The sequence below is a fragment of the Anomalospiza imberbis genome, chromosome Z, assembly GCF_031753505.1.
Source record: "Anomalospiza imberbis isolate Cuckoo-Finch-1a 21T00152 chromosome Z, ASM3175350v1, whole genome shotgun sequence".
Classification (NCBI taxonomy): domain Eukaryota; kingdom Metazoa; phylum Chordata; class Aves; order Passeriformes; family Viduidae; genus Anomalospiza; species Anomalospiza imberbis.
In genome coordinates, this window is record NC_089721.1 from 53,906,720 (window position 1) to 53,934,242 (window position 27,523).

The window sequence follows — 27,523 nt, forward strand, 5'->3', positions numbered from 1 at the left end:
TTTGCAGCCGATGCAAGCCAACATGATGGCTTATCCTTACCTCTTTCTTTGCAGTGGATCCTGCCACTTCTCAACGTCTCTTTCAGCTAAACAACTAATCTAGCTCATCTTAGAATGCTGGTAGGCTGGAGAATTGATTAATCTCATAGGAAAACTCTTGGGCACTCAATGCAAGATAAACAGTTCATGCGCATGTGGGAATATTGGACCAAGGAAAATGGGAAGTTCTCTTCCCATTGTGAAGTACAAGTGATTAGAAGCTGTTTGGATTAACTTATTCCATCTTGTAGAATCATTCCATTGATCTCTATTTTTCATTAAAATGCTTTTATGGAAGAGAGTTGTGAAAGTTTCAGGACATGTAACTGCATTTCAGAGGTGTTGTGGTACCTTGTTTCTTTTTGGCATTTTGAAGCTGATGCTTGGCTGGGATAGAACAACAGTCTTAATGAGTAAATGTGCATAACTGGAGCTAGATGCTGATTTTAGACTGAAAGACCTGTAGTACTCAAACTCTTTTCTGTCAGTAGTTAGTGCCTCAAAATGTTAACATTCTTAAAGCAAATACTTTGATCTTTTTTCTAAGAATTTGATGGTAAGTCATATGTATTTAAAAAAAAAACGTACTGAAACCATTTTTTTTTAATGTGACATGGGTGTGTTTGAATATGTCACAAATTAGTTTTACTTAAGGTGTCCTGTGTCCTGTTGCAAATGCAGACTTTACCTGTGTGGCTGTGCATTTATGGAAGTAATGTTGTATTGCAGACATAAAGCCAGCTCATTTCTTTTCTTAAGCATTTGTTATTCTTGGTATTTTAAAAAGTGAACTGTAGTGGGATAGATTTAAATATGAAGTGTAACACAACTGAATTTGCTGATTTATTGAGATGTGAGAAGAAGTTAGGTTGTTGGCATTTTTTTCCTGAAAAATAAATTCCAGGTAGATGTGGGTATTGTGTATAGGAAGCAGGTGTTCTTGGGAAGAATAAGTAAAAGGGAGTTGTTGCACTTTAATACTGAGCTTTCTCTGTAACAGCTTTTACTAGCAATCTTGTCTTTTATTTCTGTAGTGTGGTCCTGACAAGCTGCTTCTAGTGTCAATTACAGACCTTCTACCATGAGCAATTCTACTCCAACTACAGGTATATGTTAAAAAAATCAGAGTTCTTCAACTGTTCTTTCTCTGTGTTGTTTTTTCCCCCTTTGTTTTGTGTGTATGTTGAGGAAGATACAGTAAGTGTATTTGTTTGTCTACCTGTAGTTTTAGATCAGAAAGGAAGTTGAAAGTGAGAGAAACTATTACTACTTTTGTTATAATTACTTCCAAGATCAGGTGTACCTGGAGTGTTAATGACCAATGGTTGCATGAAGTAACTTTATGTCAAATAAATTAACTAAATTATGACATAGACAGTTGCCTGTCAGTAGTGGTTTCCAAATAGTTTATTTTATATCAGGGCAAAGGATAGAGCAGATCACCTTTTGGTAAGTGTCTAAGACTTGCTATATTTTCGGTGGGGAAGAAGGAGGAGTCTGAGGAGCTAACTTGAAGATTTTTCTTTTTGATTTCTTTGACTTGTACATGTCAGGTTGTTTATACTTCTGCTGATCAATTCAATGTGATGTCCAAATGTTTCTGCTTGGCTTTAAATAGCATTAGCTTATAGCTCAGCAATATAATAGCTGAAATATATATTATTAATTAACAGTGCAATGACTGATCCTTCATGGTGGTATCCAAGATGTCTAAATGATATAGAGGTTTTTGGGATATATTAATAGGCATTCTTACTAATAATCGTATAAATCTAAAATTAAATATGATCTCTATTGAAATGCATGTTTTTACCTAATACGGCTGCTCCAGCTGCAGGACTTGTTTTTTGTTGTTATGTTTGGGGTTTTGGAGGTTTTTTTGGTCTGGTGAGTCACATATCTAAAATGTGTACCTCTCTACCTCAGGCTACTCAGGGAATATATTCGTACCAGTCATGAATTGTGATTGTAATGAACTTCCCTTTGAACATCAGGAACCAATTTTCACTTTGTCCATAAGGCTTCTTTTAGTCTGTCTGAAAGCATTTTTTACTTTCACTCAATTGAGAGTACAATTCAGAAAGGTGATCACCTTTGGCATGCTTTAAAGAAATGTTGAATCAATTTTGAAATTTAGATGTTGGAAGATACAGATGGTTATCACTCTGCATCAAAATTAATATCAAACCACAGCTGGAGAAAGAAACATGGTTAAAAAACTATGAGGTTTTATATTTGAGATGTGCTAGCTTTTATTGCTGATTTAGTAACTTAGCTAAGTTTCGCAAGAAAATAAGCACTTCAATAGTTTGCCACTTAGTTCCATTTTGTCACCAGAAGATACTGCTTCTCTCATATAAAATTAAAGGCAAAATTCATACTAGGCTTCATTTCCTGCTTTCTTTGGTCAAGCATTCAAGTATTAAGTCAGTGACATCTTGTCCATTTTGAACTGAAAAGTAATAAAATAGGTAATTAGAGTTTACTGGTAATATGTCCTGTTGTGACTTGGTACCAGTATGTTATGTTTAATATGGTTATGTTTGTCTAAAAGTTCACATTTTTCAGAATGCATACAGAGCACATGAAGCTGTTTAAAATTTCTTGATGGAAAAATCAATGCACAACACTTCTCCTTTTCTCAGGTGGGAGAATTGTTAAGTGTGGTATGGCTGGGGCTTTGATCATCCAACTTGAAATTTTACAGGCTTCCAGTAATAAAAAGACCCTCTGTAAACATCCTTATGCAGAATGACTTGTGTGAACCAGTTCTCAGCCTTAAGACTGTATGCAAAACCTACAGCAAAATCTGAAATTTCTTATAAAGCTCATACAGAAATTTCTTCCCAATCTTTTATGTTTCTCCTTGGAAGGCTAATTGCAACAGATTAGTTAATAAGGCTATCTCTCCTGCCTTCTTTGCAATTGCTTCTAGAACAATGTGCTTGTTCCAGATATGGTGTTCTGCTTTAAAGTGCTCTCAAGGATACTGAGTAATGTTCTTGAAATGTAGTCATTGGTCACTTACCAATCCAAATCGGTCCCTTACAGGATCCAAAGGCATATGTTACATACATATGCATACATAGGCATATGTTCAAAAAAGCCTCACTTCTGGCAGTATGTCAAAGTGGAAGATGTAAGAGTTTATATGGATTTCATGCTGTCTACCTTTTTGAAAGACTTTTTAAAACTTAAAATAATTTGGAACAGCAGGCTTTCTTTAATAAAGTAAAAACAAACCCAAAACCTTGAGTTAGCCATTCAGTCACAGAAAGATAAGTTGGTGATAAAATGAAAATTAATGTATTACCTCCCAACTGGGACTTTCCCCTCTTTTGTGCAACTAACATTTTGTAAATATCTTATGTAGGCATTTGGGGAGAAGTTACTGACCTCCCATTAAAAAAACCAAAACAACAGCAAATCAAAACCAAATCTTCAGAAAATAAACAAGTCCAAAGCAAAGCCAGACGTACCCCACCCTCCCCTTACTATTAAGGCTTGGAATAGCTGATGATATCTTCTTACACTGTCCTTTTGTTAGATATGAAATATCCTTTCTTAGGGTTCAAAGAACTAAGTACATAAGTTAATGTCAGTGCTGAGGCAGCAGTTTCTCTCCTTTAGGTTTTGATATGTACACGGTGCAATGGATTTGTCTTGTTTACTTGTTTGTCTCCCTCCCTAAAATATTTTAGGTAATGAAAACGAAAATAGTAAAGGAAAAAGATTGCCATGTTCCCCTTCACGTGTCCTTCATATTCGTCAAATTCCAGATGATGTTACCGGAGCAGAAGTTGTTTCATTAGGTCTCCCTTTTGGCAAAGTAACCAATCTCTTGATGCTAAGAGGAAAAGGTCAGGTGTGTAGTTTTCAATGTTTCAATAACAAGAGCAAGACTGAAGATGTGGTTCATGTTATGATAATTTTTATCTTGACCTTGAGTGAAATTATTGCAACAATGTCTAAATATTTCATTGATAGCGAAAGATTTTCATATTTTTAAATGTGAAAGGAAGGATGTTTTGAAATTTATGTTGAGTTTTTAATATGCTTTTGGATTACATCATAAATTAGAAATTTGTTAATGATATTGCTAAACCTTATATCCACTTTATGTGAGAATATAAAGATGATAAAGAACCACATTGTCACTGTTGATGACATATGTCTTCAAAGAGCCTGCCTGCTTAAGTTACTAACATGCATGTAATTTTTTTACATATGTTTAGTCCTGTTAGATGTGGCAGAGTAGTTTGTGTCATGAAGAAACACAGAAATCCTAAAAATAGTAAGCATTCATTCAAAAAATTGTCTGTAGCACTGAGCTGGATTAATACAATGCATAAGCTAATGGATGTTTTAGTGTTCTGTTCCAGCTTTTTCAATCAGTATGCATTTCAGCTACCTAAGTAATAGTGCTTGATTTCAGGAATTTAACAAATTGATTAGCAGTGTAGTACTTTTAGCAGTTTTGCTTCCCATATATTATACTTATTCCATCTCTTCTTAAATGACATAGTGTACTTCCAATGTAAAACTTTCTAAGAAAACCCACAAATTGAATAAAACAGCCCCATAAAAATGCATACACAAATGCATTCTAATACTGAGTAAATCAGCATTATACTTCCACATAATCTTTTTCTAGTGAGAGTGGAATTGGGAAAAAATTATGCTCTTTTCTCTCCTGTTAACAAAAACAGCATTGAAATCAGCTATGTGTTGGTTGCAGGCATTTTTGGAAATGGCTTCTCTAGATGCTGCTGTTTCTATGGTGAACTACTACACTGCTGGTACAACTCACCTCCACAATCAGCCAGTTTATATTCAGTTTTCCATTTACAAGGAACTTAGGACTAACAATCAACCTAATCAGGCTGTAAGTACAATATTTCCATTTAACAGGATATAATTGCATGAGTTTTGAATGCATGTGTTAATACAGAAAGTATTAAGGTGCTTCCTGCTTCTCACATTGCCATGTGAGTACACAAGAAGATGGAAAGGGTCTCAACTAGGACAGTCGATTCCAGCTGACCCAAGGAATGTCCCACACTGTATGATTTTGGGCTCAGCACTGAAAGCTGGGGCAAGGATGAGGAAGGAGGGATGTTCAGAATTGTGACTTTTTTCTTTCCAAGTAATTGTTACTCTTAATGAAATTCCTACTTTTTTGGAAATGTTTAAACACCTCTCTGCCATTGGGGGCGTTGTTTAAACACCTTGTTTTGCCTTACTTCCACATGCAGCTATTGCTTTGCCTGTTCAACTGTTTGTGAATGAACCCATGAGTTTTCTCACTTCCATGCTTCCAATTCCCTCTCCCATTGTGCTAAGGGAAAGCGACTGAGCTGTTGTGTGGCACTTTGCTGCATACGCGGGTTAAACTACCACACTAGTAAATAAACAGGCTGCTCTTCACTATATCAGTAAACAAATTCTGATATATATAGAATTTCAGTAACTTCTTACAGACAGGATCTTCTCAAAATCTGTAAAATTATTGTGAAGGAGCTCAAGTTCAAAAGTAGTTCATCATAATGACCATGAAATCAAGTGAAGGTGGCAGGCGGACTGCTTGTATGAACAAGGAGCTCCTGATTGGGCTTAAACATAAAACAGAGGCATAGGAAAGTTGGAATCATGAACAGGTGCCTCGGGAAGATTATACAGCATTATCTAAACATGCAGGGATATGGTTAGGAAAGTCAAAGGACACATGGAGTTGTCTCTGATGAGAGTTGTGAAAAGAAGCAAGTTTGCTTCCTTGAGGTGTATCAGCAGTAGAAATAAGATTTCTTTTTTCTAAAAAAATATGTAGGCCTGCTGCTGAATGGGGCAGGGACAAAGGAGATGGAAAAGGCTGAATTACCGAGAGCCTTCTTGGAAGCGTGGTGGTTAAGACTTGCCTTGGTATTACCAAGCTTATGAGAAGAGTGGAAAAGTCTAGATGAAGGAAGTAGAGAAGAATCACATTAGAGAACATTTAAACTAATTTGATAAAAAGTCTGTGACCCTAGTGAGATACACTTTTGAATGCTGAGGGAGCAGATTGATGTCACTGCAATGCCAATGTACAATCTTGAAAATGTCATGGCAGTTGGAATAAGTTACTGAGGACTAGAAAAGAGAAAGTCCTTCTGTCTCCTATCTTAAGGAAGGACAACACAGAAGATGAAAAGAGGGATCTGGGGAACCACTGCTTGATCAGCCTGACTTTGGTCCCTGGGTAAGGAATGAAGCAACTCATTCTGGAAACTGTCTCCAAACATTCTAAGGAGGAGAAAGTGGCTAGTCATAAAAAAGCATAGGTTTTTAAAGGGGTGTTATACCTGACCGATATTGATGGCCTTCTATGGTGAGATGACTGGATTGGTGGATGACACAAGAGGATATTGTTTATCTTGACTTTGGCAGGACTTTCAGTTTTGTTTCCAATAACATCTGAATAGATGAAGTGATTAATGCAGTCTAGTTAAGTGAACTGTGAGGTGATTTGAAAGGCTAAAATGGTTGTGACCAATGGCATAAAGCTGGGGTCAGTCACTGGTGGAGTACCCTAGGGTTAATAGTGGATTTTGGATTCTTGGATGAATTTCAATTGACCTCCCATTCAGATGCATAAGTTATATACTGTGATGTGTATATAATGATTTTCTTTTCTCTGTAAGAATGTTGACAGTAGTGATTTGGGCATAAATCATTCATTTTTGTTGGCACAGAAGTCACACAAGTCTTGGAAGCTTGTGTGTCTGGTAAATATTATTTGTCTCTTTCCTCATCTAAGATTGCTGTATTGGTTTGTTATCTGCAAAACCAAATAAATAACAAGATTTTTGTTTTAAGGATGTGGTTTGCATAACAGCCTCTGGAAAACTATATGTATATTTGCAAATAAGATTCCTTGGGTCTCTTTCTAAGTATTTTCAACTTGATATGGGGCACTTGCTTTCTTCTGTAACAACATTGTCCACTTTTAAAAATAAGCTGTTTGGCAGTTATATTTGAGTTTTATCTAAATTTTAAAGAGACCCTAGTAGGGCAGCTGAATACTGTTACTGTCCTAGTCCCTAGGCTGAACCCTGAAGTACAGATTATTTTGCAGGGTTATATTTTTCTGAAACTAGGTAACATGTACCATGTGCCCCATTTAATCTGTCTTCCAAAGAAATAGTGTAGCTGAGACATGACTTTAAGTCACAATACTGCATCTGGAATGGAACATCTCTCCCTAATCCTGCTACTCACAAGAGGTATGAAGACCTGTTTGGGGAAAACCCATGAAAAACAAATGAAGAGACTTGTGTAATCACAGAAGTCTAGTTTAAGGAGTGAGATTTGAACTTATTTTTTGTGTTTGATGGCTTTTCTCTAAAAGAAGAGTAGGGTGTGCAGGTTTAAGCTTATCCCAACCAAATCTTAGTTCCTGATGAGAGTTAAATCCTAGTAAAGCACAGCAGATAGTTTTTGGTATGCTGACTGGTTGTTTGTCTATCACAATATTACAATATTATCATCTATAGTATTGCCGGAAAAATGTCTAGAATGACAATATCTTACTGAATAAAAGAAAAATAGTTACAGAGTAGTAGCAGTTTAACAAAAAAAAGTTGTAGTTCTGTGAATTACACTGACTAGTTGTGAGGGAGGAGCATGGAAAGTAAGAGTTACGATTTATTTATTAATGTGGGATTTGAATCAATAATATGAAGGAATTATGTTTTTATGAAGTTATTTTTATGTCCTTTTTATTTAGGAGAACTTTATTTCAGTATTAATAATTTGTATGTAAAATAACTGTACTCTCTGCTATGACTTAATTTCAGAGACCCCAACCTGCACTGCAATGTGTGAATGCTGTGCAGCATGGAAACCTGGGTATTACAAGTGCTCCTGCTGCTGAAGGTGGGGTCCTTCCAAGTCATGGTTCTGTTCTTCGAATCGTTGTTGAAAATGCTTTTTACCCTGTCACTTTAGACCTACTGTATCAGGTAATAAGGACTGCTTTAAAAAGTCACAATCTGTTCCAGTGTTGCTACTGTAAATAAATAAATTTATTTCTTTTAATACCTGTGGTTCCTGAATCTTCTGACTGAGGACTGTCTCTTTAAATTATTTCCTGAATTCAGGAATATAGGTTTGAAATAGTTGTATGTAAATGATATTCAAGTAAACAGGGCTTCAGTACTCAGATTTTCATGTTGTCTCATTTAGTTCCTTGTTGTGGAAGTAGCAAGAACTTGAACTCTTAATTCTGCTTTCTGCTTAGTGAAATACTGAATGTTATCAACTTGTGAATCCATATTTTAGCACTCTTTATGCTGAGTAACCTTTGTAGTTTGCTTTATATTTAGGGTTTTATGTTCATTTTTATACCTCAGTGCAAGTGATGTAATATGCAAATTGCTTGTTCAAATTAAATGTTTTTGATTGTCCATCTTTAGAATGACATTTCTCTACCTCTGAAAGCTTAGAATAATGGTAGGCTGTAGTTTTGAAAGACAATACTATAACTTCTGCTAGGTGTTTGAGCTATGCTGTTGAATGCTCTAAGTTTAAAAATAATAACTTTAAGACCAATTCTTTGTGTCCAAAATATTTGTTGATACTTTGCAAATATTGCGAAGTATTTTATACTTGAAACTTTTGTAATTAGTAGTAATTTATGCAGTAAAAACCATGCCCCACATATGAATTTCTTAAACACTACAATTTAGAATAACTGGGATGATTTTGTAGGAGCCTACAGTCCTTCCCTGCAGGAAGATTCTTTTCCTGCTCTGCTAAGGTCTCAAAAAATAGTTGTTTTTAGCAACACTATGTTTTTCCTCTTGCCTCTTAAAATTTTCTGTTTCTCTGTATCTCCTTACCATGTTATTGATTAACTAGTGTACATATTAGTTGCCACTTGGATCTAAACCTTTGTATGTGTCTTTGCATGTTGCTCACTCATTACTGAACCTGTAAAAATACTACATCAGCTGCTTAGGATTATTATTGCATTCAGAATAACCTCAGAACAAGCTCCTGTGATTATGGGAGCTGTACCAGTTCTACGAATGCAAAAGCAAAGAGGAAATTCATATTAATTTACTTTCATTTGATTTTAGTCTACTTCAGTGCAGCACAACTATATTTTCAGTATTTGAATTCCTCTCACTCAACTTCTTTTCCAATATGTCTTGAAAATTTAGCAGTATTTGAAAAGGGATCTTATTTGGAGTTCTTAATAGGGGACAATCTCCTCTAATTAAAATTGCACTTTGTGCCCAGTAGCTACAATCTAACTTTTACTTTGTGTGGTAAGGTTAATGAACATGAGTATTTTCACTGACAAGTATAGCATCTTATGGAACACTAGTAGGCAAGTTGTCATCCCATACTTGGATTGTATTTTTTAAGTTGTTTTGCCTGTCAGAAAATTAACTTTTTTTTTAACCACAATTCACCTTAAAATATTTATCATAAGAAGCTGAAAATTCAGTGTTATCTTTGCAGTAACAAAGTTGATATATACAGTGTGTTTAGGTTTAAAATGTAGCAGAAAGGAGTGCATTAAATTTCTTTACCTTAAAAAGGTCTATTAAGTTTTCTGGATAAACATGGAAAAGTATATGTTGAGAAGCTGTATTTAGGCATTTCTTAAGAGGAAGTGTTTTATGAACAGGAACTCAAAGACTAATTTTAAATTGCCGTGAAAAGGTTTTTGTTCTGTTTTCTACAACTAAATGATGACTTCAGGATTAAAATCTTGTTTCTGAGAGATGGAGAAACTGTGTACAAATGGTTGGTACATTAGTCTTGTATCACTGATTCTAGGCCTAAGAGGCTGGCAAGAGATGCTTATACTCATCTAAGACCTTTCTTTTCATTGCAGGTTTAATATTTCACAGGGGTTTCTGCTTTCCTGACTTTGCATTGATTCTAACAGTTTCTTTGGAAACTAATAGTATTTCTCAAATTCGCCTTTCCTCCTTGACTGAACATTTTTTCCTGCACTGCATGATACGTTCTAGCTTTACTTTTGTCCTCGCTCTTTGTGGCATTGCTTTTGTTTAAACACCTTCATGTAATGCACACTCTCATTTTGAATGTATATATATGTAAACTGAGCCTTTAAAAGTATTTCTGCAATGCTTATGTTTGCAATAAATCAAATACCATTTAAGTATAAAGTATAGGGGTAGGTTCAAATCTAGGTCTTTGTCTTGCTTCTTTCCTTGTTGTTTTCTGTTTAAGCAGTGGGTCTTAATAAGCACATCAATTTTATAAGTTGTATTTTATTCAACAGATTTGCAGAATTTGTCCAATGTAGAGAACATAAAGGTGGATACCTTGACATGCAGTTTGCAGTTCCCATCTCAGCCGACTTCCAGTAACAAGGAATAATATTGATAGAAATAGATCCATCAGGTCAACACGTGGCTCTCTTGTGTACTTGAATAAATTTTGGGGTTTTTGACCGTGGTATAATCTATTCAACACCTGTTCCACCGACATCTGATGTGATGTACCTTTCTTAGAGGGGAAAAGGGGTTCTAGTGTAGGAGGTAGTGGGGCTTGTTGACAGCTTTTTTGGAACAGGGAAGGGGAATGTGTATAAGGTAGAAAACAAGAGGCCGGAGAGCAGCTCTGTTGAGAGGGACCTGCACATCCTGGTTGGTTGCAACTTGAATATCAGCAGTGTACAAGGTCTGGAGGGGAATCCTTATGGGGAGTGGCTGAGGGCACTTGGTCTGTTCAGCCTGGAGGAGACTGAGTGGAGACCTCCGTGCAGTTACAGCTTCTTCAGAGGGGAAGTGGGAGATGCAGGTACTGATCTCTTCAGTCTTGTGACCAGTGACAGGACTTGAGGAAATGGAATGAAACCGAGTTGGGGAATGTTTAAGTTGGATTGGAAAAGGTTTTTCACCCAGACGGTGTTGGGCTCTGGAACAGGCTCTTCAGGGAAGTGATCACAGCACCAAGACTGACACAGTTCCAGAAGCCTTTGGATAATGCTCTCAGGCACATGGTGTGACTCTTAGGGTGTCCTGTGCAGAGTTGGGAACTGGAGTCAATTGATGATCCTTGTGGATCCCTTCCAGCTCAATGTGTTCTGTGATTCTATGACTTGAAGTCCATTTCTCAAACCTCAACTCTGATTTGCGTTATCCACAATTTGTCTGCAGACATTTGACAAATGCCTGTTCGGACTGTCCTTCCCTGTTTAGTTGATTAGACATTGCTGATTTTTTTAAGGAAATTTTATCCTTCTTTCCCATCTTTTGCAGCCTTTCTTTAATTATATTTTTTACCTGAAACAAAATTCTGTGTTCACACAATTTTTGTTCAGCTCTCAAAACAGAAATATTTTTCAAAAATTTATTTGGAATATTAAATGCTAGTTTTTAGTATGCATGAATTACTCACTGCTTCTTAAAGCCCATGTTTTTTCCCTAACAGATTTTCTCTAAATTTGGCTTTGTCTTGAAGATTGTCATGTTCCATAAGAACAATCAATTTCAATCTCTGCTCCAATATGCTGATGCAATGAATGCATATTATGCCAAAATGGTAAGTATAGTGTATTCAGCTTGATTTTGTTTGTTTGTTGGGAGGTTTTCCTTGCTAAGGAAAGGGGGAGCATTAGGAATATTTTGACTGTTAACTTTGTGATTTCTCACCATTCTAACACTCTTGCTGTGCATGAATAACTTTGACATCTCTCTTTAGTTAAGAGGACAGCACTCTGTCATCAACTGCAAACAAATGTATAGCATATACTCCAGGACCTGCATGAGTCTGTCAAAAAAAAAAAATTTATAATATTCCCTTTCAATCTTCTTGAGGCTGAACAGGCCCAGCTCCCTCTGCTTTTACTTGTGAAAGAGATACTCCAATTGCTTAATCATGTTTGTAAGTCTACACTGAACCCATTCCAAGAGCTCCATGTCTCTTTTGTGCTGAGGAGCCTACAGCTGAACACAGCAGTCCAAATGTGGCCTCACCAGTGCTGAGTAGAGGGGCAGGATCACCTCCTTTTACCTGCTGGCACTGCTCTTCATAATGCCATAACCCCAGGATGCCATTGGCCTTCTTGGCCACAAGGACAGATTGCTGGCTCAGAGGCATCTTGTGGTCCACAAAGATGCACAATCTTTGTAGAGCTGCTTTGCAGCAGATCAGGCCTTAGTCTGTGATTTGCATTTACCTTTGCTGAATTTCAGAAGGTTCCTCTGTGCCCAGCTCTCCAGGCTGTTGAGGTGCTTCTGAAGGGCTGCACAGCCCTCTGGGGTATCAGCCACTCCTCCCAGCTTTTGTTGTCAGTGAAGTTGCTGAGGAGGCCTCTGCCCCTTCATCCAAGTCATCATTAGTTCTCATATAAAGGGAGCAGGAGGTAATAAATAGTCAGATGTGTAGAAAAGCTTTAGCAATCCTTTCCTGGCACCTGTGATTCAAGTCCCAGAGAGGCAGACTGGAGACCTTTTTAGACCAATGGTCAGGTCAGCAGGTGGGTGTCTCTGTCTCTGATGCAGGGCATCACCTACAACAACTATGCACCGCTTCTGGGTGTTCTTGGGCACAGGATCGGTCTGCTCTGTGGTTTCACTTGAAGTCATGCGTAGGTCTGGGACTTATATTGGAAAAGACCCTTAAGGTCATTGAGTCCAATGATAAACCTAATGCTCCCAAATTCACTTCTGTACCTAAAGTGAATATACTATACTTCCATGTCCTGAAGCACAACATCTGCACATCTTTTAAATACCTCCAGGGATGGTGACTCTAACACTTGTCTGTTCCAATGCCTGATAACCCTTTTGATGAAGAAATTTCTAAACTCGACTTGCAGAACTTGAGCCCATTTCCCCTTGTCATGTCATTTGTTTCTTGGGAGAAGAGACTGACTCCTACCTTGCTACACCTTTCTTTCAGGCAATTGTATAGAGCAGTAGGGTCTCTCCTGAGCCTCCTTTTCCTCAGGGCAGACAGCCCCAGCTCCTTCCAACACTCCTCATGGGACTTGTGCTTCAGATCCTACATTAGGGTCCCTCATGTAAGGGTCAGTTAATGGAGTTAAAATTTCCAAAATAGTATTCATATTACCATCTGATACTGTGTCTTTACTGAGTGGGAGAGAAGTAAGATTAGAGACACTGGAAGTCAAGTCATGCTTAAAGTTGTGTTTTGTCCAGTTGGCAAAAGGTGACATAATACTAACTTGTGGACTACACTAGAGGTTTAGGTAAGGATAATGGCAGCATAATTGTCTACTTGGTGTTTAGAAAGAGGGCTTAATACCAGGAGGTGAATTATTGTTTGGATTCAATTGCAAGGTGAAAACTTTATAATGGTGGAGTGGATTGGATTGGAAGCAATCTTTAAAGGTCATCCAGTCCAGTCCCCTGGAGTAAGCAGGATCACCTTCAACTAGATCAGGTTGCTCAGAGCCCTGTCCAGTGGGCATCAGCCTCTTCTCAGGGCAACCTGTGCCAATGTTTCATTACAGTCATTGTACAAAACTTCTTCCATGTAGCTAATCCAAATTATCCCTCCCAGTTTAAAACTATTACCCCTTGTCCTATAGCAACCTGCCCGACTAAAAGATCTGTCCTGATCTTTCTTATAGGCCACCTTCAAGTACTGAAAGGCTGCAATAATAATATAAACTTATAGTGATGGCTGCCATGATGTATTTTATCTCTGAAAATGTAATTATTTTTCTTCAGTTTCTGGATGGCCATTGTATCTACACTGGATGCTGCACTCTGCGTATTGATTTCTCCAAGTTAACTAACCTAACAGTGAAGTACAACAATGACAAAAGTAGAGATTTCACTCGCATTGACCTTCCTTTTGGTGATGGCCAACGAACCGTGGAGACATCCTTACCCTTTGGTAAGAAACCTTCACTTCTAGTGCTAAATACACACTGAGATCATAATTTTTATGTCACATTTATGCTTTGACATCATACCAGGTTCATAGAGGGGTACATTTTTGTTTGCTATGTCCAGTAAAATTTGTATGGAAAGCATGAAGTCTAACTCATGGTAAATGAATACCTGAAACAATAACATGAGGAATACTAGTGGACAAATTTTAAAGTGTTGTAAAAAAGCTACAAAATACTACTAAAATGCTGTGAAATTGTATCATTGGTACAGGTAATGTAGTAAATATTGCATATCAGAAATTGACACTGGCTGCCTAAGGCTACTTGAAAATAAGTGTTTTAAGGGTATTAGCTGTTATTTGTTGATATTTTAGGATGAATGCTGCAAGAAACAAAACTTTAAGAAAACCCAAAATTCTGTACTTACTTATATATGTCTATACTCATCTTTTAAAATATAAAATGTAAGAAATTTTCTTAAATTTTAGAAGTAATTTTGGCATAGAGGAGACAGTGTCTGCTCGAAGTGAAATGCTCACAACACAATTTGAGCAATTTTAGCTATTTTTCTCTCTCTCCAATGACAACCATTAGCAATAATACACAGCTAAGAACTGTCTTAGCTGTTGAATAGGTATCTAAGTGCTGTCCAGTTGATTATCACAGTAAGAAGTGTGGGAGAATAATTCCCTATTTTCCTTTACTTTTCTGTGGCAGCTAGGGCAAATACTGGGTTTAGTTTGATTTTTGGATAGTTAAGTTAGCATAGATTAGAATAAGAAAGTGAGTTGCACTCACTACTTTCTTGATTTTTGTCTTTACTGCTTCCCTTAAACGCAAGCCTTGTATCTTTATGTAATGGACAAACATTACAGTGCGGGGCAGAGGAGGATGGTGGAATTTGCCATACAGCATTGTAGAAATGTGCTGTTACAAGTCTAATATATTCTAACTAATTAGGCTTGCACTATATGAAATGTCAGTGGAAGGGAAAAGTACAATTAGAGTAGTTTATTTCTGCGCTTGCTTGTAGGGCAGAAATAACTATGCTTTTGGAGAATAACACATCAACACTTCTCCCTGTTTTCCCCCTCACTCTTCCAAGCTTCTCATTGCTAGGAGCTTTGTTTTCTTTTACTGTAAGAGTAAGAAGTGCTGGAATAGTCTGATGTCTGTAGTACATTCATAGTGAAGCAGCTGCCCATATATTTAAAAAAACAGTAAACAACAGCTGTAGATGGGGAGAACAGTGCTTCCTAGCCTTTCTGTCAGTGATTACAACATGCACATATTTTCATTGGCATGTTCTGAGAAGCTGAGTTACAGAACATGAAGGAAAGATGTTCTAAGTCATGTGAGTACCTTCATTACTTCTTATTACTAGTGGATGTAGTTTTGATGTAGAATTATAAGACAAAGCTGGTAACTTTCAGAATAATTTATCTGTTTCTTACTGTAGACTTGAAGTTACCTTAATAGCAAAACTAAACTGTTCTTGAAACTTGTTTTTCTTCTTTGTTCTTTAATTTTCTTCTGCTTTTTGTGGAAAAGATAGTGCACTATAAACAAACAGATTTTGTGCATATTTTGCATTTAAATAGTTCTTGCATCCAGTGAGCAGAAATACATGAATTGGCTTGCTTAGAAAGCTAGGCTGATAGTCATGAAGCAAATTAATTTAAAACAAAAAAGCAACAAAGCATTCCAGATTTTCCTGCATTAGCTCAGTTTGACAATTTTTACATTCCTGATTTTGGTATCAGGGTGCAACACGCAGGTCTTATTTGGCAGAATAAAATCTATTTCTTCATTAATATTTCCGTTGCCGTTCTTGGATTGTGAGAAAGTGATTAATAACTATATTACCAGAACTTGTCCGTATAATTTCAAAAATTTATTTACTTGCTTTGGTGTGATAAATGTGTTCAGGTTTTTGTATGAAAGATACATTTTTTGCCACAGATAAGAGGAGGTGTAACGTGATTCAGTATTCATGAATACTTGGTCTGTAATGTCTGTTACATTTTTTTTGTAATTCATAGTAGATACTTCTTTTGGTACTGTATTTTCCCCATTCATAACCATTTGTTAGTAGCTCTATTTTAGTCATGTGGAGGTCTGAGTAGTAAAACAGACATATTACCAGGTATTACTTGTAGAATGTTTTCTAATTATACATGCTCTATTTAAAAATATTAAAATCTGATATGTCCTTACATATGAATGAATCTACAATTCAAGCTTGTATCTAACTGCTTAGAACACAGCTTTGTGAGCTACCCTGGGTAGCACTTGACTCCACAAACTTATGTGGAAATCACTGAGCTATCTTTGATGTTGGGACTCTCCATATGTTGCTATTCCAAATCTGGTTAATGCTTGTGATTTCCAGGGGAACTAAAAAAAACACTGATTATTTATAAAGTTACACAAACTGAAAAACTACATCTCCTTAAAAAGCAGGATATATATGCTTTATGCATTTCAGCAGCTAGTAAAATTCAGAGATTAGTTGTAGGAGTTTATATTGTTTACCTTATACTGATCTTAGTATTCAGGAGTTGTATCTCATCATTGCAAAACATCTTTGACTGTATTTGCATGCAGAAAATTTCTAGAATACATGTCCATTGTGTGAATAGAAACCATTGAACACAGGATTTAATGGATACTAGTTTCTGCTGTGCCTTCCTATTCAGACTTCTCTATTTTACATTTTGCCCTGACTCCTCATTTTAGAGAGGAATGTTGAGGCTGACAGGAATATTTACCTTTCAAAGTGGCTGAACATTGTCTTTGTAGAACATAGAATCTTGGATTTCAATGAAAGTTTTAACCCAAAAGTTTTATAAACATCTGGAATCATATATAAAGTCAAAATAGCAACACTGATATCTGATTCTGATTGCTGAAATCTCTTCTGTTTTCTAAAACTTTAAAAATCTGCTTTAAAAAAATCTGTCTGTTCTCTCTAGCCACCCAAAATGCCCTATTTCCGTCATATACAGGGCCTTCTGGGTTTGCCCCAGCTTTGGGCTTTCCTCAGGGAGCAGGTAAGTTTGTTTTCTAAAAATGTGGTGTTTGTAGTTATGGCTAGTGGCCCATCTGAATACATCTATTCAGAGCCATTTGTTTTAAAATATAGCAATCAGAACACAGTATTATTTTGAGTAATTGTAATTCTTTCTCATATAAATACTCAATAAAATAAATTTCTGTAATAAAAACTATATCCTGATACAATTTATTGTTCAATAAGCAAAGCACCTAAATGCCATGATAAAGATTACCTGCAAGAGAAGAAATTAAGCATTTGTTGTTTCTCAGAATCATAAAACTGCTATGACATTCAAAGCAAATTGAGGGAACACTCTGCTTTTCTGGCTGTCAAGTGAGAAATAGATAGTTTTTTAGACTGTGATCTTTCCCTTTCTAGCACAGGATAAACTTGTGTGCTGAATTATTTTTTTTCTTTCTTGGGCTGCAATTTATGTCCCCTTTTGTTTGGGTCTATTTGTATAGCTGAATATTTCTTCTTTTTTTCTGAAAGGGAGGTGCTTCCTGCTTTATTGGTCAGATACTAGTAATAACTAAATACGTTAAAAGCATTTTAAAATTAGATATTGATGCTTTTACCAAATATAACCTGCTTGTGTATTCTTTTTATCCACTTTGAGATATTGTCAAGTGATGCTATTTATACCCTTTCAGGTCCTTCTGTTCTGCCTGTTCCTGGAGCACTTGGTCCTCTCACGGTCACCACATCAGCAGCGTCTGGACACATGACTATTCCCGATATTCCAGGAAACTCCGTTTTACTAGTCAGCAACCTCAATGCTGAAGTAAGTTTGATTGGAGGATCTGATGTGTCACCTTGCACCAACTGCCAGAATCCTTGCAAACTGACATTAGCTGAAGGAGTAAGAGAAATTCTCTATGCTGATAATATAAAAAACAGGACAGATCTATACTTGTTTTAGGTAGTTGGCAATATTGGTGAGGTTTAAAAACTCCCGTCATCAATTAAAAGCTTCCTAACACAATTTACTTAAGGAACCCTATGTTAGCAGGGTAGCTAGTAATTAGAGAGAAGTCTATGTTCAACTGTAGGAAATGTTTGAAGATGTAAACAACATACATATGATAATTTACTGATATCTCTGTTAGTATGACTCCTCAGTGTGCTTTTTTATCTGTAAAGAAGGCAAAAGATTTTTCTTTACATTGGTTAAAAAACAAGGAATCAAATGGAAAGGAGGAAACTGAAAAGGAAATAGAAGCATGCCAAATCAAGTACCTTTCTAAACATGTGTAGGATCTTCCTAGTTTTGCTACTTTTTTGGGATTGAAGAAAAAGAGCACAGGTACGCTATGTTATTGACATCACTCTACATTTATTTTAAAAAGTTAATAAGTACCCATGTTCACTTTTTATAGTACCACATGGATGCTTTTTCATATGGTGGCAGTAAAATTACCAAGGACAACTTGGAAAGTTATTTTTGTAGTGGAAATGATGCAGGCTGGTCTATAATCTTCCTCATGTTATTCGAACACTGATCAGTTCTTAATTAAAAGCAATACACATCTTCCTAAAAAATTTAAATCAAGCTTTACCAGGGCCATGAATTAAAACACAATTCTTTTTGACTATTGATAAGTAGTCCTATTGCAGCAATGTAAAATTCTTGTTGCATACACTCCATACATTTACTTAACTGTAAAACTTTAGGAGTTGTTGGCAACATTGAAGTTACCTTCATATTCTGAGGTTTAAAAATCTGTTCACCAGTTTCTTTAAGGAATTGTTCTGTTTCTGGTTTTGTACTAACAGCCAAATTCACAATAAACATCAAAAACCCAGCTGTAGATAGGGCTGTGAGACAAGGTACTTTTTCTTTGATTTTACAATATATCAGAGTTTTTGATGATGGCTGCAGATGTGCTTTCTGCAGGTGACTATTTAAGATTATTTTCTGAATCTGAAAGGAGAGTGCCTCTTAAAAATAAGCATATGTGAAGCATAGGTCAGAGCTCTTTTTTAGGACATTGATGCTTTACATAGTACGAATCATAGCTAAGAACTCGTAGAACTTAGTGCTGTAATGCATGATACAATATCCATGTATTAAGTAATGCTCAACTTCTTAAAAGGATAAAAATAAGAATGTACTACAGCATTAATTGTTGGAAATACATTTCTTGGCAGTTCTGTAGCGCTTGTTCTTCAGTATTGGTTGTCTGACCCCTGTCACTCCTTTTTCTCTGTATAGAAAATCTGGTTGACCTTATTTCAGTTCATATTTCTCTCCTGTTACAGGGTTTCAGTGTGCATTTTAACATTCCTTCATGACTTCATGACTTTTAAATTATCTGGTTTTGTCTTTCATTCTCCTTTGTCCCATTTTTTCTAAGTAGAAATATTTCAGTCTCATTTGAATAAAAAAAATCTTTTTAAAAACAGAAGTCTCCATCCTGAATTTAAATATTTCGGCCAGAAGAATAAACTCTTGATGAATTTAGATTTTACATTGATAGTAATTGTTCTCTGCCACTAAATGCTGATGATAAATGTGTATGGCCTTACACTTAGGCTGCAATATCTTCAATTTTTGAATAATTTAGGTATGTTTGGTACACATTTGAGAAGTTGAGTTGAGAAGGAATAGGGCTAGAGAGTGTGGGTAGTGCTTCCAATATGCAGATATTTTTAGAATTCATTACTGGCAAAACCTTTGCCTCAGCTGAAAAAATTTTGGCTGCATTAGATTGTACATTATCTTCTTTGGTACTTGGCATACAAGATTTGTATTGAGAATCACTGAAGAGAAATTTCTTTCAATGTTTACCTTTCCATTCACAGCTTCTAATTAAATACAATTTAAATACTACTTTCTATATGCTTCATACATAACCAGTTAAATTCTCTGTGTCTCCCTTTAGAATGTCATGGCCATGTAGAGGGATGGGGAAAAAATTGAAGATAAAGCAAACGCATTTTGAAGCAACTGGTTTTAGTTTTGTTGGTATTGTCCATTGTTTACAATATACAAAGGCGTTCTTTAATGCTTTATTTTTAATTTAACAAATGTTTTTCATTCTTTTCATGGAATGAGCAGGTAGCTTAAAAAGGATAAGGTCAAATAATGAAGCTACTTAAAAATTAATAGCTTCTGCAGCATGACAGAATGAGTCTTGAGTGACGAAAATACATGAGCTGAAGAGTTTGCTTGAATACATATTTTACATGTGCATAGCAAATGTGTATTAACAAGAGTGCCATACACTGATTATTGCAGGGAATAGCTTTTGGAGAGACAGGTTTATGAATTAGTATGCAGCATCTCTTCCATTCTTTTTGTTTACCATGCATTTATAGAATAGATGTCTTCATTTGCATGGCTTTAGAAATAATGTACTCATTTTATCATTTAAACAGGCCATCACACCTTATGGACTTTTCATCCTATTTGGTAAGATATGTCAAATATACCTTGACAAACCATAGGGCTAGTGGTTATTTTTATTTATCTGACCCATGCTGGTTAATTCAAACTCCATTGCTCTGTGCATGTCCAGGAAATGCACTGAGAGAATGCACTGATTTTAAAATGGCAGTAAGTTGAGTCATTATTTAAAAGCCACAGATGCCAAAATGGCAGAACAGTGTCAGAAGAATTTTGGTGTGTGGTCCAATTTGTTTACTACAAAAAATGGGAAAGCAAAATAAGATGAAAAAACAGATGTTGCATGAGAGGAAATGCTGTACAGAATTGGCTCATACATTAGTTGCAGGGGACAGTGTTGGGTAGAGTAATATTTTAATATGCCTCGGTTAAGAAGACTTGGACAACTATTGCACTATTTAAAAACTGAACATAAGCATGCAATAGTATGACTGGGATCTGGGGAATTTTCCTCCACTTATGAGCCCCAGAATATAATAAACTTTAAAACTCTCCTTATACTAGTATTTTAATCAACCTGTTTAATGAGGTATTATTCTTTGTAACACTAATGTTAGTCAAAAGAATCAGACTTGGCCTTGTGCTTTTCATAGTAGTGCTCTGAAAAAATTTACTTTCTGGATTTCCACAGGTGTGTATGGTGATGTGCATCGTGTGAAAATCATGTTTAAGAAAAGAGGAATTGCTTTGGTTCAGATGGCAGATGCATCCCAAGCTCAATTAGGTATTTATTGATTTTTAAGACACAGTTATGCTTCAAGCTAACATGAGTTTAATATAAAGGAGGAGTTTTTCATCTGTCAGTGACAAGCATAAACAAATAAAATTCATCATTATGCTGCATTACTACATGCAAACTTTGATAATACTCTTAGTGGTTTAAAAAAATAGTCCTATGAATCTCAATCTAGTAAATAATAGAATTAAAACATAACACTCTCCTGTCATTTATTTTAATAATACATTATATTGTTTTCCTGTAATTTATCTTGCATCTACCTATTTAAGAATGATTAACTGATCTGTATGGAAATGCTGTTTTGCATTTTTTTTGGCATTTGAACTGGAGATTATATTACATCCTATACCTTTTTAAAATGTAATGTTGTGACATCGCCCACCTGGTAGATGTGGAAGTTGCAGTTTAAATTTAGAATGTGAAATCTGACACTATGTAGAAAACAGTATTAGTATTCAAAGTCTTTTCTTCCCCTCCATTAATTCCTTAATTCATTAAGTGTTCAAATTACATTTCCACTGGTTAGCTATCAACTACTTGAATGGACAGAGGCTTTATGGAAGGGTCATGCGTGCTACTCTTTCAAAATATCAGACAATTCAACTTCCTCGTGAGGGACAAGAGGACAAAGGTCTGACAAAGGACTATAGCAATAGCCCTTTACATCGCTTTAAGAATCCCTGCTCTAAGAATTTCCAAAATATCTTTCCTCCATCTGCAACCTTGCATCTGTCCAACATCCCGTGAGTATCTGCATGTGTCATCTTCTTGGAAAGATGTTTTTTAGATGATGTCAAGTTAAAAAGTCTAACGTAAGTTTTGGGTTTCTTTCCTTGGCCTTTTACAATTAATTCTGCTGTGGATCATTCTGTAATTCATGTAATTAACAATAAGTGAATCCTTTAAATGTCCCTTTATTATCATTAGCAAAGAGGATAAATGAAGGAGTTATCATCTTTGAGTTTTGATTAATTTATATTTTCTTGAGAGCATGCTTTTTTGTTTTTGACATATTAAATCATGTGTCACAAATTTTCACAAAGGTTAAAGTTGTGTTTTTTGAGGCAATGCACATGACAACAGATTAATCATTGACATTGTTATTTGATATAGATACGGTATTTAATAATTCTAACACTTTTTAAAGAACAGTTTCTACAGAATTCAGGTCTCTTACATGAAGGGCAAGTTGTGAGTAAGTAAAAAGTATTTAGTGTGCTCTTTAAGAGTGAAATAATCTTTTTATATCTAGAATATTATCAGTAATGTGTGGAATAACAGCCAAACGTAAATTTTACGGGCTTCTCTCATTTGGTGGCTGTGCAGGGAGGAAAAAAGGATACTATGGAATTTTGCCACAGTAAGAGAGTAAATTAAAAGACACTTTGAAAACAGCTTTTTGACTAGAATGAAAATCTTTCAAAATGGAAAATATGTGACGTGCACTTGCACAAGATGAAATGTATTCCTTAAGATTTTAGGAGATTTTTATGCAATCTGAATTTTACTGACAAAGAAACAGGGTTGGATGCAAAACAGTAGAGTGTCTAAAATATTTTTGTGGCAAAATGTAATACTAAAATGTAGAGTAAATGCAGGTGTTTTGGGCTGAAGTGTTTGAGTTGATGGAGATAAATTTAAACAGCAAAAACTAGTTTAGAAGCCAAAATTGAGATCTTGATATTATTACAGAACTCTGTGCTTTTCTACAAGTTAAGGGAAGTTTGGTTTTGGTTTGTTTGTTTGTTTTTATTGTTTTCAATTAGGCCTTCTGTTACTGTTGATGATTTGAAGAACCTTTTTACAAGTAAAGGATCTACTGTGAAAGGCTTCAAATTTTTCCAGTAAGTTCTCTTGTAAAATTGCTAAGCAAGCTTTCATCCTAGAAAATAGCTAATTGCTTTTTTTGTGACTTCCTGTGTGTTCACAACTACAGGCAAAATTCTGTGTATATATAGCTATAGGTGAAGTGGTACCCCCATCACGATTTTTATGATACTTTGTCTTAAAATTTTAAATGGAATGCTGGCTTAGCATAACTAAATTGAAAATATGTAGTGTTTTGACAAATTCCATGTGTATTCAAAGTAAAACAAGTTTAAGGAAAGTAAATGCTCACTTCTTGAAAAAATACAAGCCTTGTGAATGTAAAATGCCATATAAAAAATGACAGTGATGGCAGTGTATCTACATTAATTAAAGTTAGTTGGCAGTATTACTTTAGTACAATCATACCTGCTACAATAATCCCATCTATATGGACAATGCAAGTATTTCTTAGAGGTCTTCAATCCTTATTTTGACCTAGCTTTTTGAAGTCCAGTGTAATGAAAGAATGACATGACTTTAAGCCATAGATTCACGACATTTATGTAGTTTTTTTATCTTTGCCTTTTTGCAAATGCAAATGCATAAACACTTGTACTTGCTGTACAAGTGTGTGTGATGTAGCTGAGAAAAAAAACCCACTTATGCCACTTTTCTGTGTTGGCTAGTGAAAATTTGGTTAGGATTAATAAGTGTTTTTATTGTTCTTCAGGAAAGATTGCAAAATGGCTCTTATCCAGCTCGGCTCAGTGGAAGAAGCAGTTCACGCTCTCATTGAGCTTCACAATCATGACTTTGGAGAAAACCAACATCTCAGAGTTTCCTTCTCAAAATCTTCAATCTGAATTTTCCCTTTATGGCTGCATAATGTTTTAGTAAAATCTTGAAATAGAGACTGAGACAGCTCTGACCAACTCTGTCTCTTGAAAGAAAAACCTCATTCATACACAAAGAATTAAGTGATGATTTTTTCTGATTCTGGCTGCAATTATGTCATCCATAGAAAGATTCTTCTGTGAAATCATTCTAGCAACAATATTTATCATCAAATTTCCTACTTAAAATTATATTTTGAGACCATCCTTTCAGCTTTTGTTTGAAATCAACCTTATAAAACAATTTAGAGTGCTTCTACAATGTACCAAACGAGTATGTTTAATGAAAAGGTAAATCTACTCTGTGCAGATTAAACACTAATTTGAATGTGAAAAAGTGCTTGGTTTTCTTAAAGAAAAGCAGACAGTAACTGTGAGTATCCTCTAAATAGTATTTATGTTACCAGGGTGTGTGTTCATACTTTGGTGAATCTTTACAAATAACTTGTTTTTAAAAAAAGTCTGTGCTGTTCTTATAGATTAAATTATTAGAGAAGAGGCAGTGCCTTCTCTCTGTGAAATAAAAGTATTTGGCTTGACTGTGGGTTGGAAATTTGATGTCCTATTTCTGCTATGAAGGGATGTGTAACAGTACCTTGCAGAAAATAGAACAAGAAAATGGCCTTGATTTAAAATAATCTTTTACATTTCTCTGAATAATTAAATGTTTGCAATCTAATGGAAAATATTCAGGTCTGTGATGGTTTCTCAAGTTTTTAAAAAGTTATTTTTGCTAAGGTCATCTTTCAGGGCAGAAAAATTAAACCTCAAGGTTTTTTACCACTCTACAGTCTAATACTTAAATTACTGTGCATTTACCTAATTTCTTATTTTGTGCCTTACTATATGTGTATGAATAGATTAGAGTGTTACCTGAAGTATCTGCAAAAATATTGAGGGCTTTTTGAATATTCTCCTTTTGGTTTTTTTTGTAAATGTTTTTCATAATAATTCAAGATATATATTTTTTCATTAATTAATATTTTGAATTCTAGTTTCTTGTGCTTTCTTATGGTGATTGGATGTAGATGGGAATGAGGTTTCATTTATTGTGAAATTACATAGAGATTCTTTAAATTTACCTAGTTGCACTTCTCTGATGGTAGTTCTTCACTGATGAAAAAATTCACACCCAGAAAAAATATACAAAAAAACCAAACAAACCTATATAGGAGGGCCAAACAGCAAATCCAGTTAATTTTCTGGTCTTCATCTGACTTTTTGAGAGGCACTGGCTGTATCAGAATATTCTTTTGGGTTTCTGCATTTCTTTATTTTTAATACTTTACAGTATTAAATTATTAGAATGCTATCATTCTTTCCTTTGTAAGTATGAAAAAATGTTTGATACTGAATCTTGATTCCTCTTTGGGGAATGAGCTGAGATGCAGTTAGGTTTTGCCATGAGTATACAGATAAATACAAATAACTTCTAATCATATTTTAAAAAGCTAAATTTCATTTTAAGAGCTTTTTGTCCCCTAATGTTTTCTTTCACATAAATTAATTGAAAATTAATTGAATTTTACTTACTGCATTTTAAAGATCCATTTCTTTCAAGTATGGCATTTATTTACTTCTAACTATTGTAGAATTTGTTTCTGCTGTAATGTTTTGCCACTCATAATTGGTTTTGTTCATCTGAATTGTATGGCTTTATCTTTCTAGAAGAAAGAGTAACTTTCTACCACGATCTGAGTATTCTGTAGTGAGCTTTCTTAAATTTTCTCCCTGAATTATTTTTGCAAAATCAGCCTTATAGTAGCTTGCCAGATACTACCTTGATCTATGTAAATTGATTACAGGTGTAGTATTAAGGAAACTTCCCTGCCCAACCATCTGGGAGCCACTCTGGCAGTCACTCTTGCACCACCTGAGCTGGGACTGAGGCCCTTCCCAGCTACAGCTCCCACATTCCCACAGTCAGAACAGGTTTCCTTACTGGGTGGACCTCAGGTTTCCCATAGCAGTCTCAGGCATCCCAACCATTAAAACAATTTCATAACAAACTAACAGCTCAGGCTGGTATCTCTGAGGAGGGACCCAGAACAAAGGATCCCCTGGGCTTTTATCCCCTCACCAGTCTAAGCATGGGAAGGTCTGGGATCGTCGGCTCCTGCCATGTCTCAGTGTCCCCTGGCTTGGCACAGGTCCCTGGGCCCTTGTTGTGCCCAGGGTCGGCTCTTCATGGCCTCTTTGCCTGGGGTCCCCCAGCCTGAGCTCAACCTGCAGCTGCACTGCAGCTACACCCCGAGCTACCTCAGTGAATGTGTTCCTCAACAATAGCAGCCAATCTGACTGCACAGATGCACAGATGTAGCTATATCAAGTGCTGTACAACACATCTATATATATATGCAGGATGTACTATGTACTGGAAAGTTCATCTGGCTTAGGAATAATATTCCCCTAAGGGATATTATCTTCTGGATTTTACAGAATCACAGAATGGTGTGGGTTGATCTTCATGAGGTTCTCACAGACTCAGACTGCTCAGTCTGTCCAGATCCTTCTGGATGGCATCCTTTCTTTCCAGGTGTGCTGACTGCACCACACAGCTTGATGTTGTCAGCAAACTTACAGAGGGTGCAGTTGATTCCACTGTCCATGTCACCAACAAGGCTGTTTAACAGTTCTGGTACCAATGATTATCCTTGCAGAACACTGTTCATTATTGGTCTTCACTTGGACATCAAGCTGTTGACCACAACTCTTTGAATGTGGCCATTCAGCCAATTCCATTTTCAGCTAGAGTTCCACTCATCAAATCCATGTCTCCAGTTTAGAGACAAGGAAGTTTTGTGAGACAGTGTCATCCTTAGCACAAGTCCTCGTAGAAGACATCAGTTGCTCTTTTCTTATCCACCATTGCTGTAACTCTTTTGTAGAAGGCCATTAAATCTGTCAGGCATGATTTGGCTTTAGTGAAGCCATCTACTTCATAATCTTACTGAGAACCAAGGTGGGACTTTCAGATTTACAGTTCCCTGGGTCTTTCTCATTTCCCTTTTTACAAATGTAGGCTATATTTCTCCTTTCCAAGGAAAGCTTTAGCTTTCAGAGTTTCATAGACTTGGGCTGCTCAGAAAACCTCTTTTCCTCCCAGGCTACATGTCGTTACTTCCACCCTCTGTAGCCTTTTAGTGTTTGAGTTCATCCAGGAGTTCCTTGTTCATCTAACACCATCCTGACATTTTTGCCTGACTTTCTCTTTGAGGGTATAATCACTCCTAAGCTTGGAGAAGGTGATCCTTGAATACCAACCAGCTTTCTTGGGTCACTCTTCACTCCAGGGCTTTATTCCATGATACTTTATGAGGCAGGTCTCTGAGGGCACCAAAGTCTGCTCTCCTGAAGTCCAGGGTAGTGAGCTTTCTGTGCACCTTCCTTGCTGCCCTAAGGATCTCAAACTCCATTTCGTGGTCCTTGCAGTCGAGGCTGCCCTTGAGCTTCACATTTCCCACCAGTCCCTCCGTGTTGGGAAAAAATGGTTCAGCATAGCACCTCCTCTCCTTGGCTCCTCCATCAATTGAAGAAGGAAGTTATCATCAGTGCATTCCAGGAAGCTTCCGGATTGTTTATATGCTGCTTGTTGATAGATATTAGGGAGGTTAAAGTTCCCCATGAGGAAGGTTTGTGTATGTGAGGCTGCTCTTCTGTCTAAGGGGTCTCATCTTCTTTGTCTTCCTGA

General features: G+C 36.1%; 1 protein-coding gene across 1 annotated transcript; it reads left to right on the forward strand.

The window, feature by feature from the left end:
* Positions 1-1,096: 1,096 nt before the first annotated feature.
* Positions 1,097-26,615, forward strand: PTBP3 (polypyrimidine tract binding protein 3). Its single transcript, XM_068177169.1, has 13 exons — positions 1,097-1,145; positions 3,741-3,904; positions 4,778-4,924; positions 7,872-8,036; positions 11,491-11,601; positions 13,758-13,926; positions 16,900-16,977; positions 17,636-17,766; positions 20,364-20,397; positions 21,023-21,115; positions 21,657-21,873; positions 22,897-22,974; positions 23,670-26,615. Exons 1-13 carry the CDS (start codon positions 1,121-1,123, stop codon positions 23,800-23,802), a joined length of 1,545 nt encoding a protein of 514 aa, XP_068033270.1. The 5' UTR covers positions 1,097-1,120; the 3' UTR covers positions 23,803-26,615.
* Positions 26,616-27,523: the final 908 nt, after the last annotated feature.

What these genes read in the sequence shown, in the direction of transcription:
- PTBP3 (XM_068177169.1), top strand. Translation starts at nt 1,121, where the DNA reads ATGAGCAATTCTACTCCAACTACAG. An exon ending in TGCATCCCAAGCTCAATTAG is followed by an intron (nt 21,116 to 21,656) that starts GTATTTATTGAT and finishes TCCACTGGTTAG; the next exon opens with CTATCAACTACTTGAATGGA. An exon ending in TTGCATCTGTCCAACATCCC is followed by an intron (nt 21,874 to 22,896) that starts GTGAGTATCTGC and finishes GTTTTCAATTAG; the next exon opens with GCCTTCTGTTACTGTTGATG.